At 34.6% G+C, this 15,487-nt stretch overlaps 1 protein-coding gene across 1 annotated transcript; it reads right to left on the minus strand.

The window, feature by feature from the left end:
* Nucleotides 1–3,593: 3,593 nt before the first annotated feature.
* On the minus strand, nucleotides 3,594–15,189 carry LOC138321221 (tax1-binding protein 1 homolog). Its single transcript, XM_069264736.1, is given in 11 exon segments — nucleotides 3,594–4,253; nucleotides 4,673–4,801; nucleotides 9,597–9,724; nucleotides 10,266–10,346; nucleotides 10,681–10,783; nucleotides 11,334–11,486; nucleotides 12,871–13,104; nucleotides 13,556–13,866; nucleotides 14,176–14,605; nucleotides 14,903–15,105; nucleotides 15,108–15,189. Coding segments are annotated over 11 exon segments (2,229 nt in total). The 3' UTR covers nucleotides 3,594–3,878.
* Nucleotides 15,190–15,487: the final 298 nt, after the last annotated feature.

Below are 15,487 nucleotides of genomic sequence, written 5' to 3' on the forward strand. Positions count from 1 at the left end.
ATATTTCAATCGGTAAGCTGTGTAAAATTGAATAGATCTGAATTTACTATAAAACACTAGTTTCTTTATGTGCACATTACTGATACCACCGACGATAATTCGGTAATGGAATAGAGCAAAATAACGAACTCCTAGCCTGGTAATACATAAAACATTGCGTGCGTATGAAATGATTTAATACATGTTTATCGCTTAGCATCTCATAATATGGATAATGTACTGCACCTGTTCGCGTCCTCATTCATGAATCATGTACATAATAGAAACAGAGGTCAGACATTTCATGTTTAATGTATATGAGGAATGTTATGATTTTCGCTCTGTTTATTACACGTTATAGCAATTCTCGCGGATTAAGTGATATATACAACTAAACGTTTGCGTGTGATTGTATTTGCCTATTTTGAAGGGATTACTTGGTTGGTTTGTTCATTTAGTTTAACATCATATTAATAGTCAGGGCCAGGTGATTTGATAACGACCTTCCGGGTATGCAATGTGTTGTGTGTGTGAATACCTGTATGTTTTGGGTGGCTGTGATGTATTTGTGTTGTATCTTGTGTCTCGTTGTATGTGTGAATGAAACTCGCAATAATATGAATAAATAAATAAATAATCAAAAACAACCGCGGGAAAAAAAATAAATCATAACAGAACACAAATGTTCGGAAAACGTTGTGTGGCATGAAAAATGAGATTTAGTTGCCGCCAAAAGAAGTTGGTATATAATTATACATGTAACAAGTACGAAGGTATTACGCATACACATTGCTTTATGGGTGTCAGTAGCTTGGAATGGAACAGGCTACAGTATTGTTGCGCCCTGAAAATAGTCAATATTAGTATATTATTATCCGATAAGTATGTCAGAGATATCGAGACTACTTGTAATCCAGTGATCAGTAGGTGAAAGAAAATGAATTGCGTTAAGTTGAGAAATACCATTCAAAGATAATTCATAATCGTATCTCATATATCAAACAGTGCCGTTATAACCGTTGGGATAAGCTACCGCGAGAAACTCCTCGTGCGTTTTATACATATTTTTGTCAGAAACAGCCACATGTAACTCTCTTGTGCTGTAGTTTAAATTGAAGAGACGTTCATATGTTTCAGCAATTTGACTTTAATTCTTATCTTCATCTTTTTTTCCCAATTGAGTTGTATACATTTCTGTTTTAAATACCAGACGAAGGCGTATTTGTCTAATGCAGGCCTCAAGATTTATTATGGCATTGGCAGTAACGCGTTGTCCATTAAACAATTTAAAAAGTCATAGATGTGGGATACTATAAACGTACTGATTTAGGTGCAACTAAATTTGAGCTCTAATGTGATTTTGCCCAAGCTATCACAATAATGATCATACCATTTGTTTTATCAAAGACTTGTAGAAAATCAAATTAGTGCGATCATATTTAAGCGCAATTGTAAGCGCATTTCGCGCTACAACTTGTACTCTTATATATATGTAGTAATCAGATCCTGTTAGTCCTTTTAATAATACAATTTGTGAATTATAAATGAGAGAAAACGGCGCTCTTATCTCATTCATCGTAGCGGAGTTGGGGATGGTGCAGCGTTCACTAATTTCTTTCTTTCCTTGTGGAAGTCTACTTCTAAAGTTTCCATAGATCGTGTCACTGAAGTTGAGTTTAAACATCTGTTTTAAAACTAGTAACTGCAATATGCCAAAAACCTTCACTTTTTAAACAGAAAACAGAACATGTGCTTTTGTGAACAACGTTACCTACGCATGACAAACGTTAGGTCACAATGCCTTTCAAGCCACTTGAACGTACCATTACGTTTACAAATTTGTATGATAAAACTAGTAATGTGTGGGTTTGTTAACATGTCGTAAACAGATCGTCTCACATGCAACGTGATGTATGGGATACCTACTGCGTCAGGTATCTTCCGGAACCCCAGGTACACTATGTAATTGATAAACCAACACCAGATCTGTGGCTTTATGTATCCGGAGAGACTTTGAACACTTTCTGGAAGCAACATCTCTTACATTGAACTTCTAATGTAGTACAAAGAAAAGTCACGTGAAACCCACATGGAAGTTCACATGCACTTTGTTGATAATTAGTTAAACGTTTGAATTCGTGAGTCAAACATATACATTTACATATGCCCCTATATAATCAACGGGAGGGGAGTTGCGTTCAAATTAGCGTAAACGCAATGACGTATGAATACAAACGCAGTGCAGGTTCGGACTACTTCTAGTTCACGCTTCGATAAGATTTTGCGTCATAAGTTGACGGATTTTAAAATAACAATAAAGAGTTTTTATTAGATCCAATTAAATATGTATTTGACATCAAAACAAAACATGTGTTCAAGCATTGTAACGGCAATAAACTACAAAATGAATCGCTGTTCGGGGCTACAACCGGGGGCTTTCCTCATGAATGTTCGGGGAATCCCATAGTTACGTCAGATGTACATGTGTGTACGGTCACTCATCTCACCTAAATATACAGAACATCTGATTGTCGGTGAATAATTCTGGGAGCGTCTAAGCGAACAATAGGTTAACAGATCATATACAGGTTTCCAGAAAAAAACATTACAGGTAGCCTATCCGAAACAGTATCATCAGCTTAAATGGCCCCGTCTTTGCATTCAAAATAGGCCTACACACACGCAAACACTTGTCTATCCTCCGTACAATAAAATAAAAGTCATGACTGCGAAGAATTTAGTGTATATCGCGTTCTTAGACCGATACATACATGACAAACATTCAGCAGCTCAACGGTCATACCATCAATAGGCTTTATCACAGTCACTTTCCTCGGTTGAAAATCAAATATGGCGGCTCGCTTCACTTCGGACCGCATCACTACCCTGACAACGATACATACCGGTAGTCGTTCCGCCTTGGTTATCTCAATTTTTATTCGAAATGGACATTATTAATATATATTATCAAATTGAAAAAAAAAATATGTTGAAAATAATTGAAAAGTGTCATTGTTGTATTTCAAACCAAACTGCAGCTATAACATTCAACAATCGGAACTATATCTTCGGTCATCCTGACTACCGTAGTTACCCAACTTAGCAACAATCACCGTTTTAAATTGTACGTAAAGGTAGATTTATTTATGTAAATATATAGATTGAACAGTGTTTTGATTGCGTTAAAGGTGGTATGAACGCAATGGGATACAGACATATTCTACATGTAGCGCTAACGCGCTACATTTAATATGTCTGTATCCCATTGCGTTCATACCACCTTTAACGCAATCAAAACACTGTTGTTCTATCTCTATAATGAAGTTTACAGCCTTGATATTCAATCTGTAAAATAATCGATTGTTTTACTATACGTTGGGATTAAAGTCAATGGTACATGCACCTACTGAAACTTCCATATGTTAAGATAATCAACTATAATTGTACTAATTATTTTCTCTTCAGTCATTTACATTTGTCGTTTATATTTGTTGCTGTGTTGCTTTAAACAAAAACTTTTGAATACAAAAGAAACAAAACATTTTTTTAGTAATTTTAATATGTTTTTATTCATTTCAACACATGCATTTAATCACAGAGGATACCATTATGATATTATACAGATGGTCAGTATCACCCCATGATTACTCCTGGTTAGGTGGTTAATAGCCAGAGTCTATGCCTTAATATATATATCATTAATTTCAAAACATATATGAAAAAGTATTCCTATCTATGGATATTCACTCAGACATATTGTTCTACCTGTTAAAAAGACTTACAGAAAGATCTTGAAAACTTGCTTTCTCCTTTTCAAATGATAACCTGATGTTCATAAATCACAAATCATGACCGTTGTTTCATGGATGATGGTTCTCTCTTTTAAGTGGGAGATTCATTTACATGAATATTTTCCTCTGACCGAAACGTTCGTGAAACAGAAGATGTTCCTCGACCACATGAGCTGAGACTTCTGGTCCAAATGACTGTCCACATGTGTTGCACAATCTGACAGATGGGTGTGGCCGTTTTCTCCTGACGATCTTGTTTTCCGGAGCATTCTCATTAACAAAGGCAACGTCTGATGACGCTGAGGGCTCTGTTTGTGCTGACGAAACACGAGTGGTTTTTGGACTGATCGTGTCCTCAGCTTTCTTGGACGTGTATGGCGCAAACTTTATAACTGGTTTGGCACTAGAGGTCGCTTTTCCTTTCTTAGATCCGAATTTTCTTGAAGCTACCTTAGCTTTGACCACAGTGGACTCCGAAGGTTCCTAGATAAGGCGAGAAATGTGTCATGGATTAAGAGCCTTTGGGCACGGGCTGTATTGTGGGCCGATGGTACATTTTGGTAACATAATTTAATTACAATATCGATAGTAGCTGAAACAATATAGAAAATTACGTAACATATATAGATCTGATCAATACCATTCATTATTCAACAGAAATTGGTAAGTTAGGTTGAACGAACAGCATATTCGTGTACATTTGATATAAAATAAAGAATTACAATTTTTCATAAAAACGAAATCTAAACAACAGACTTGTCTAATAGCGATATTTTGAATTTACACAATACGCATATGTGTATTTTAAATTGACGCTTTGAAACCGAATGATGGATTGTTCAATGTCGCATTGATTCTTTCAGGACATTTACATTTAGTAAACTAGTTCGAAATTTGCTTACTGTTATTTTCTTTGCGAAGAGGCGCCACTCATTGGTCAGATCTTTGCCACGTGAGCTGAGAAGACCCCGAATGCGCTTTGTCATTTCGAGGATCTTCCGGTCTTTGTCTTTATTGGCATTCTCCAAACTCTGCAAAGATCAAAGGTTAAATAGAAACATTTTTATGAACAGTAATGGTATGTTCAATTCGATATTCTAGTATGCATAACGGGAATCTTGGTATGATAAGAAAGACTACACAAAACTTTTATTATAGAGCTTTAAGGTTTTGTTTCTCTGGTTTATCTCTATTGTTCTAAGAACTCTAACGGACGTATTTTCCTTCGCTATGTTCGCAACAACACCAACGAGTATTGCATTAAACTCAAAATAACTCGCATCGAAATACTATTTGGCAATTAAGCAACCGTGCCAATTGTATTCGGATGGAATTACCCTGTAGGTAAAACTATTATTTCATTGGGTTCCTTCTAGTCCGCTAAACCTGCCTATATTATTAGGCTTTTTGTTTTAATTTTTTTTAGCCTACTAATATAGGCAGGTTTAGCGGACTAGTTTCTTTCTTATTGACATTGTTTTGGAAACAGTTTACATGGTTGATTATATTCTTTATGAGAACTCAATATATGGAATGAAACGGTAATAGTAACTATTAACTTCCAGAACAACATTATATAAATATGAAATTACACTAAGCACACGGCTACGGTCATTAATGGTCGATGATTTATAATTCATTCTTTTTATATCAAAAGTCTTCTGTCTGGATGTTTGTGAACGCTAAACACTGCACATACAATAGCATTTTTTCCTGAAAACTACGATAATTCTTTACGGCCATATCAAATTCCGAATATTAAAATGCTTCCACTATGCATTCATATAATGTTATAAATATCCAAGCTTGTGAAACAACCATTCTTTCATATACTGTGTGTTGTATCCAATCCATCATCAGCTGTTTCATTTTATCGATATGTACGCTAATGTAATAACAGCATCGCCCTTAATTCCAATAATTACACATTGTCAATCTTCACATTCTGTACTCCCTCATTTAAATAACACTAGAGGCACTTCGTGGCTTGTGTTTCTAGTTAAGACTACATTTAGTTTATTCTAAACCAACAACATTGTATAGCCTAATGATCAAGTGTTATTGTAGCCAATTATTTAGAAATAAAACAGAAATATCACAAGCAAGGAAAAGTAGCATGTCATTTATATTTAACCGGTATAAATCTTCAGTATTTTTAGATATTTTTGAAACGAGAATGGTCTGTTACCAAATCAAATTAACCATGCTTGGCCAGAATGAATCCACGCAATGGGCGTTTCACGAGACTAAAGTCAGAGTACACCTGGGGAAACCAACGTGCTCTGACAGTTGAATCCGTTTTCAATTACAATCAATGTGTTTAATTTTTCATATTTAACTATTTATTCTAGGAATCTCAGTCGACCAGGTGTGTAATCACATATTTGTCATATAGCCCCAGTACTATAAATTTGGTATTGTAAAAAAGAAATTAAAAGTATTAAAAAAAAATACGAAACGCATACGATAAGCATATACAACAGTAAATCATAGCTTTAACTATAGAATTCAGTCCATACCTCAATTCACACAGTAAGTACATATGTACCTTTGTGTTTTAAGGTAGTCTGCTCAGTATGATAAGTCGAATTTCTATCTACAATACAAGATTAATATACTGTTTAATATAAATGGAAAGAGTAAAATACTATATTCTTTGTCTGAGATGTTCGTTATTGACTTCAAATACGTTATCAATGAGCATCACAAATGTATTGTCTGGACAGTTTGTTACTACTTATAGTGTGTAGATAGTAAGAGTGTTAAAAAGGAATAGGACGTTTATTTGGATAACGTGAAATTTGATCAATATGTATTTGTTGGGGAATTTGGAAATTGGAATGATGAGATTTTAACGATGGCAAAAACAGACATTGCTCGTAAATTAAGATAAGTGTACATCCATCATACTTGAGATTCCATCTGTTTTTGTCTGCTGTAAAAACCAACACAAGTTGTCTTAAATTGTCTAGTGCTGTTTACTTGATGGATACCATAGGAAAGAAATTCAGTAAGAAATATCACCAAAACAAGTTTTATAATCCTAAGCATATATCTAAAATGTAATGTAATTTGTTGATATAATCTTAAAACGTTGAGAAAGTCTATCCCTCGACTTTTAATTAAACATCAATAAGATGAATTTGGTAATTTTATTTCCTATATTGCAACACAAACATGCGATCTTCAAGTCTTGATCAGTGAATTGACCCCAGTAGAGGAAACACAGCAATACATTTTCGTCTATCAATCGCTTAGCAATAAGACATAGCAACTTGTACTGTCATCCAAACATACCCCAGTTTTATCAACGTCCTCCACTTTAAGGAATAACTTTAATTAAAATTCTCCAAAGTAAACATTACAGAAGTTAAAGAAATTTCCTTAAGTTAAGTTTCCTTCTGTAACGCTTATCTATGGTTTTTATATAGAGATTCCACTAGTTGTAAAAACTGTATGTTTAAGGGTGGCGTTCGTTAAGACGCAACTTCAAATGAAAATCTGGTGGATTAAACACTTTGGTTTTATCTTCATTGTTACACATTATGAACTCTTCTGATGAACATTTTCCATTCTATATGTGAGGGATTCATAGGCCTACCGAATTACAGATACGAGCAGCCGCAGGGATAGCTGGTCGTAAATATTCAGTTTGTTTGACACTCAATAAACACAGGCCAATCTTGTAGACAATGTTGAATTTTAATCTGTTGTTAAACTGTTATTAGCCTTTCAATCTTTTGAACAACTGGACCATGATATATACAAGGAATCGTACATTGGTAATCGACTGTTTGACATAATGAGTCAACTAGGCGGTTTCAAAAACAAAATGTGTCTCTCCAGGTACAAACAAGATACGCTGTGTCTCTCAACAGCTCGCCTAAAACTTTTTTTCATAGCAAATACTGATGCGCTAAAATCTAAAAAGGAGTATTGCCTCGGCATAACATGTTGAATCCGGTTAATAGGGCGATTAGTAAGAAGTTTACAGCGGCATAATGATATATTTTCTGATGGAAAATTGTGTCTCTCTTTGGATTTACAGCGTTCTAAGTTTTTAGCAACTGTCCAGCATGAGTTTTTATCTCGTACTCAGGAGGTGGCGTGAAAATGAAGTCAAGGCATACTGACCACTAAGCCACTGCGGCTACTGCCTTATGAAAGAAGTTACAATAAACTCATATAGCGCAATAGTTAAATAACAAATTTGTTTTAGAACATAAAATATATGATGAAAATAAGCATTTTCAAAAATGTTCAACTAAATGATGAATAGATCGAATAAAAAGGTATCAATATGAAACGGTTTTTTTTTCATAAAAATTATTTTAAAGCCGTTTCAAAAATCATTTGTAAATATTGTAATCTGTTGTAAATCGAAATGCCCTTCTTTGATAATAATAAAACTGGCGAATGAAGTCAGTTAAACTTGAAATAACAGTCGGTTCTTCTAGCAATATTGTACTTTATAGTGATTCCAACAATGAAACTGAATATTGTATAATAAGAATCTCGCAATCTGGCAATGCAGTGGCACAAAATGTACTTATAACACAGATACATTTTGTAATCACTTTTATGTCCTGCAGAATTATCAACCTTGCGAAAACAACTGCATAAAGAATACATTGATGTTAATGTGTGTGTTATCATAACAAAAGAAATATCATATCATAAAAATGGACTGCTGAAAAAATGTCAACGTAATGCATGAACATGCATGTATTGTTAAGTCATTTTTGTGTTCGTGGTTGCTATAGGAACAACCACGTTTTATTAATTATTATAAATTAGTAATCTATAATAACAATGGATTTTTGACGCTTGGCACACTGACGGTAAACAAACGTGCAGTAATTAAGATAACAGCGAGAAACATAAGACAACCAGCTTTATGAAAATTAACATTTAATTTCTTTTCAATCAAATTATTCATAAGGTGATGTTAAGTGTGGTATTAAGATAATAACTTTTCGACTCTACAAAATCATCAATCTCGTTTTATATTCCCATTTTAAAAGCCGTTTCGGAACGGAAGTGGGTCTTTAATGCTAATCTCGAAAATGGTTAGTTATAAAACTTTCGGAAATTATCTAAAAGATCCTATCATTATCAGTACTGCAACAATAAACGCATGTAGAACATACCGCTTTGCAAATACCACGCAATCAGATGTTTAACTAATCAAATTGAAATACATATGATAATTTGTCTGCACCGGAGCATCTTTTTGTTGCTGGAATGGTAGATTCATTAGCGAGGGAGGTGTTCTTGGCGGTTAAGTTCAGTGGAAGCATAAAAGAGGGTTGATGTTAGATTAACCGGAAGACTGTTGATGGATACGGCAGTCGAATCAAGTGAAGAGGAAATATTTACGCTGCGAAAAGTAGTGCAATGCTATAAAGACAATACCACACTGAAAGTAGTAAATTGTAGGCGTTGGGAGTTAATGGCCACACCAGAGTGTATTAAGGAATTGTATAATTATTAACAAACAACACAAAAAAAACACATAAAAAACTGTGACTAGGACACAAGGAGTATTAATGGAGATTTGTTCTTGTTACCTGTCCTAACAACTAAGGGCATGGATTGCCATAAAATAAAGATTGTTGGTACTATACTAAATTGTTAAATGTCCACGTGTTTATTGCATTGTTTTGCGTGTTATTTTATTAATATTCATTATTTAGTTTATATTTAAAATAAAACCACGTAATCCTGGTCTCTTTTGAATAGTAAATGATATAGTTCATACAGTATGTCATGATTGTGGACTCTTATAAATAATATGTTTACTACAAACTGAAATAAGTTCCATACCACGACTTGTTGTCTGAGATCATGTACGGTACCAGTATGACGAGAAATACTCTCACGCAGGGCAATCACAGCACCGGCTAGATTCTGTATGGTGGCAGATTGCTTGCTTAGCACAGAGCGCATGCGTGCTAAAATAGAAAAAAAAACAATTGTTATTTTCTAGCACAGTTTAATACTGCAATTGATTACTTCATTATACAAATTGAAATTAAAATAAACGAACATATATTATGTATTATTAGCAGCCTATGTACAAATTATTAATTTCACCAAAGTTAAAAAGCAAGTGAATCATTTTATCATACTACTTCTAAGGTGTATATGCTAACTATTAATTTTATATATTTTCATCTCAGGAACTGTGTTTCATTTTCATTTTAAAATATTTTTATTAAATCGTTAGATTTAATAGGGATTGGGCAGCAGGCTATGCCTATATAAGCCCTCTCCCTCGGGAACTGTGTAGTATATTATACATATATAATTTATAACGACTAGGACTAGGTTAATATTTGTCTTTTATTTCGATACTGAACTATCTTTCTTTCAATACTTGATATAAAAAATTGTGAATTTAATCTAGTTCTATATGTACATGTATTTGTCTGGAAATAGTTTTGATCAACTTGAGATGATATTTTATTATAAGTACACATTGACAGTGCTTACCGATTTTCTTAGGACTCCTTGTCATCCATCCATCCTCCTGGCTGGTACCCTGGTGTAGATCCATAAGGGCGTGACTACCACCTGTGTGCAGTAAATGCTCAATTAGCGGACGTCGTTGGTTAGTCATTAAATTAATGTAAAATATATGTTATTAAAGATGTTCAGGTGAAATGATACATATTGATAACGTATCTAAATTCGTAAGTTTTAATGGCACAGACTTTACGTTTTAACCAGAACGACTACCACAACAAAAATAGCAAGATTTATACAAAATATATCTCTTATTTATTTACGGAAACATAACTATGATTTTGCTTAATTAACTACAATAACAAATAAACCAAAGTTTAGGAGATAGTCTTCGTGACTTAAAATATAACTATAACTAATTTAGAGATTTGGAATAGAATACCCTGGTTATCGACAAGGAGTTTGTAGCCTCTCTCTTGTAGGAGATGGAAGGCGTCCACAAGATAGCTATCTGTTAGTGAGCCTGGTGTCAGCTTCAGCTGGACCTGGACAAACAAATTGCACAAGACCTATGGGGAAAGAAGGTAACAGATTGATGTCTATATCCTACAATAATGTACAATTAGAAATGTTTCTTATATTGTTCCTATTGATTGTGAAAACACGATTAACTAGAAATACATATACTTTACCGTATATCTGGAATTGTTGAAATTTGAAACAAATGACAGCACAGAAATGAAGCTTATACATCGGATAATCAAAGTTATTATTCAGTTATTCACTTAAAATCAAACACATAATGTTATAATTATGTGGTAGGTATCTCGAATACCTTGTAATACATTCTGTACGATTTATTTGTCTGATTTACGATTTATTTGTCTGATTTATTACATTAAAATCTAACTATGATTTCTCGTGTGTAACTTCGGGTCCTGATATCATTTGGAAGGAAATATTTGATCGAGATTGTTCCTCGAATGTATGACAATTTTGCACGCTATATCACCTTCCGTTTCATATTAAGTACATTGTATCGCAATTTCAAAAACCAACATTATACTTTAAGATTTCGGTTTGCTATCAACATACCTTCATTGCGGATTCCCTCACAGCTTTCTTGGTCTCTCCAAGTTCCTCCTTCAGTGACTGGACAGTTTCCTCCAAAGCGATTCTTGTTTCCACGACTTCCTGGTATTTTATATCCTTTTTCTTTGCCATCAGTTTTCTTTGTGCTTTTGCATGCTACAAGAGACATTGTTGAAATGAATTATCGATATGATATTGCTTTCTTCAGATACTGAAAGAACTTAACGATATTTACACACTATAAGTTATTATATTATATAGACAGTTAAAAACCAACTTCTATAAATAGATCACATGATAGAAGTCCTAATCACAGAAATGTAGTATAATTCGTAGACGTGAAATTACACAAATTCCTATCAACGTGGGTTTGCTCTTTTATCCTTTTTTGGTTTTTTTCTCTGGACACTGTTTCATGAATTTCATTAAATTAAAGGGACAATTCAGTCTATGAAAACATTAAAATTTGTACATATATCGGAAAAACCAAGTTCTAATGGATCAGCCGGTTTTACTGTGATATGCCAGAAAAGCCCATGGTGGTGAAATGTGTATGAAACGTTCAAACTCGATCGCTGTCCGCCATTACACGTTGTGGTCGAACCCTGTCCCTTGCACGCAGAGCAATGACACTTTTGTATTGAACTGCTCAAATTGCTCTGACAGTAGTGTGTTTACCTTACTAGGTGAATTTTCTTGCCTAAAAAATCATTTTATCACCTCCTCAGTGGTTATGTAGTTCATTTGTTTAACGTGCGTGACTTTGACTCTGGTATGGGTACAGCGTACAAATTGAACTTGATTAATCGTATTGATCAACGATTTGTAATTACAGCGGTATCAATTAAAATACTAAACAATGACGTGGAATTAGCCAATATTTTATTTTATGTGTTTCATTAGAAATGAAGAACAATACATTTATGCCATATTTTGCTTCTTGGTTATGTAAAAGAATTAGCCTGAGTGAATTGTCCCTTTAATACATGTATAGCCATAAAAAAGTATTACAGAAATTAAGGAAACTTTCTTAACTTAAGATTACTTCTGTAATGATTTCAAGAATTCCTTGAAGTTGAGGAATGATCGTGAAACAAGGCCCTGGGATATATCATTTTGTTCTCTTTCACCATATAAACTTTACTCTGCTTTACGTTAGGATTTACAACTATATACGATTTATAAGCAACGCTGGAGTATCAAGAACAGGAAAGTACTACTACATTATTAGTCCTCAAAGAATAACTTCACTTATAGTTGTTTTTATTTCAAATCTTATGCAACCGTCTTGTTAATTATAAATTGTTAAGTAGGGCCCTGTTGTTCAAATGGGAATTAGACTAGGCTAATTACAGTTTAACAATTTGCAAAATCAATTTTTAAATTATTCCGTTCAAATCAAACACTCCAATATGTCTGAAGAATTACATTATTTGCCAATTTGACAGCTTTAAAGAAGATAATAACCAAAGGTTTCAGCAAATGGGAAAATGAAAACTTCGCCTTTCATCAAAATATTTATGCAGTTATAAATTCAAACCTGTATTTGTTTTTTCAGACTCCTGATCTCCTCTCGCAGTTTGTTCATAGCCTTATCTGCTCGCTCTTCCTGGCGGATGAAGTCGGCAGTTGTTGTCTTTCCAAATACGCATTTTGTGCATCGCTTGGGATTTTCCTCCGTGTTAAACAGAACGCTTTTTGGTCCAGGCATGATCGGAAGACGGACCGGAAACTCTATCTCGGGAATACGTGGTTCTGGTACCGTGTGTACCTTCTATAAATTCCAAGAAATTAGACATAATGTAAAAAACTTAGACATTTATCTATGAAAATCATGTTATATGGTATTATCTCGTTTGTAAATGAGTCATCCAAGAGGAACAAGCATTAGTTAAATATAGTTAATTTTTCAGGAACAGATAAACAATAGTATTTTTTTCCAAGCTAAGTATTTTGGGGACACTCTTTTGTTATTGAAGTATCTGCTACTTCAGATGAAGAAAATGAAATAATGTAAGCATTTAATCATATCAAGTTTAAAAACACAATGGACAGAATACACATATAGCAGATTTTAATATGAACGTGTTTCAAATGGAGAATGACATATCATGTTTGACATATCTAAATCTTAATTATAAAAGCAATCAATGGGTCGGAAATAGTCTCATATAACTATTAGTTGCTACAAGACATATTTGTACTTCGTTTAAAGGACTGCTCACCGGCATTTCTGTGACTTTTTGAACTGGTGAAGTGATGTTGTTGATATCGAAGATCGGCTTTGGTACATCATATGGAACAACAGATCGTTCGGTCGTCACGGGGACTACAGACCTCTCTGTGTTCTCTATGTAATTCTTCACCACTGGGTACATAAACAGAAACTGGAGCGTGTCAGGGGCTAGAGGTTTCTCGGGGCTAAAGGTACCAGCCAAGGTCTCGTGGTCCCTCACTACAGTCAACACCTTCTCTTTCTTTGCTACAGCTTTGCTGATGGTTGTAAGGCTCTCCACTATGTTACGCTCTGTGGACTCTGAAGTGTATCATCAATGACATATCTGATATTTGTAAACACACCAGAGTTCATATCAAATGTTGATGCTCTACAGTTTGGCGACTCACTCACCAGGTATGCTAGTATGTATCATCCAATTAGTTCCACAACCCACATGTCAGCTAACAAAAAATCGAAAACTTAAAATAATACTCGTGCACTTTGATCCATGCAAAAAAAAAAACACAAAAAAAAAACCAATTGTATTTAGAATTGACAATATCAAATAAAAAAGAAGAACATATGAATGAGTGTTTGTCTTTCCTTATCGTTTTTCATCATTCTTACCCGTGCCTTTTTCTTGTTTCCCTTCATCTTTCATTGGTTTTTGCTGTTGACAAGCCAGCTTTTCCAGCAGATCAAATTCCAAATCGCCATCGAGCATCAGAGGATGACAAATGTCAGCAGACCCAAAATGATTGGCAAAGGCGAAAGGTTTCAAGGAGGGTTTAGATTTCTTGACACACACGGGGGTTCTTTCCAGTACATCGAAATGAAGGTCACCTTTGTCAGGAAACAATTCAAGGGCTGAAAATTTCCTCTTGGCCAACAAATTGGTACTGAGTGGTCGTTCGATGGAGTTTTCCAGCAAGTCGAAGCACAGATCCTCGTCTTCGCCAATTACTCCTTCAAGGCGAAAGCTTGTACTCACGCCGACCACGTGATTCCAGGCCGTGACGTAAAGGAATTTGAAATTGTTATCCACTGTCCTGGCAGACTGCAGACCAATAGAAATTGTTGTTATATTTATAATAAGTAAAAACCCTCGAAGATGACTTGATTCCCAGGAACATAAGATACATTATGTATTTTAAATATATATGTTAACGTGAAAATATGTATTTTCATCGTCACGTTAATCATAGTATTTCCTTTGTTGTACCCGAGGAATGCTTTCTTCTCCTTTAAATTTTAGTCTCCTTTGTAATAATATATCCTAATATTTATCATTATTTCTAGATTTGTATTATTATGATTTAATTCATTTATTTCTTACGGGTCTGACTTATTTTACCTCAAAATCTTCCGACGTGAAGAGCACACTGCGGCGGTTGTTACGCCGAGGGTCGGTTACCGTGGAAGGGGCCCATTGATAGCTGATGTAGTCCCGGTACGAGGTCCAGTCTTCGTGGAACAAGCCAACCCAGTCCCAGGTCGAAGGTGTGAAGTCTGACCCCAGGCTGTACCTCGCGACGACGTTCTGGCCACGTAGGCAGTGCCACGGATGGGTTGGAAAAGTACCAAATCGTCTGAGGTGACGCATTCAAGGTCAAGGTCACAATCCTTCATTTGGCTGGACATGGTTGTCTGGTTATAGTGCCATAAATTAAGATCAGAATTATATAAAAAAATAACTGTTTTCTTGAATATAATAAGAAATAGAATGGGTTTGTAAAGCATGTCAACCTTATTGCCCTCTTTTATAGAAAATGATGACCGATTATTGCGAAATCAAATCCGGCCTATTAAAAAAGACAGCATATGGGATATATTGATAGTCCGACAGATTATCTGATTAAGCAAACTATTCTGTTGTTTTATTTTAAACCAATAGTTTTTTGAAAATTTATAGTATGCAACTAATGTCTTTTACTCTTAC

This window comes from Argopecten irradians, chromosome 4, assembly GCF_041381155.1.
Source record: "Argopecten irradians isolate NY chromosome 4, Ai_NY, whole genome shotgun sequence".
Taxonomy (NCBI): domain Eukaryota; kingdom Metazoa; phylum Mollusca; class Bivalvia; order Pectinida; family Pectinidae; genus Argopecten; species Argopecten irradians.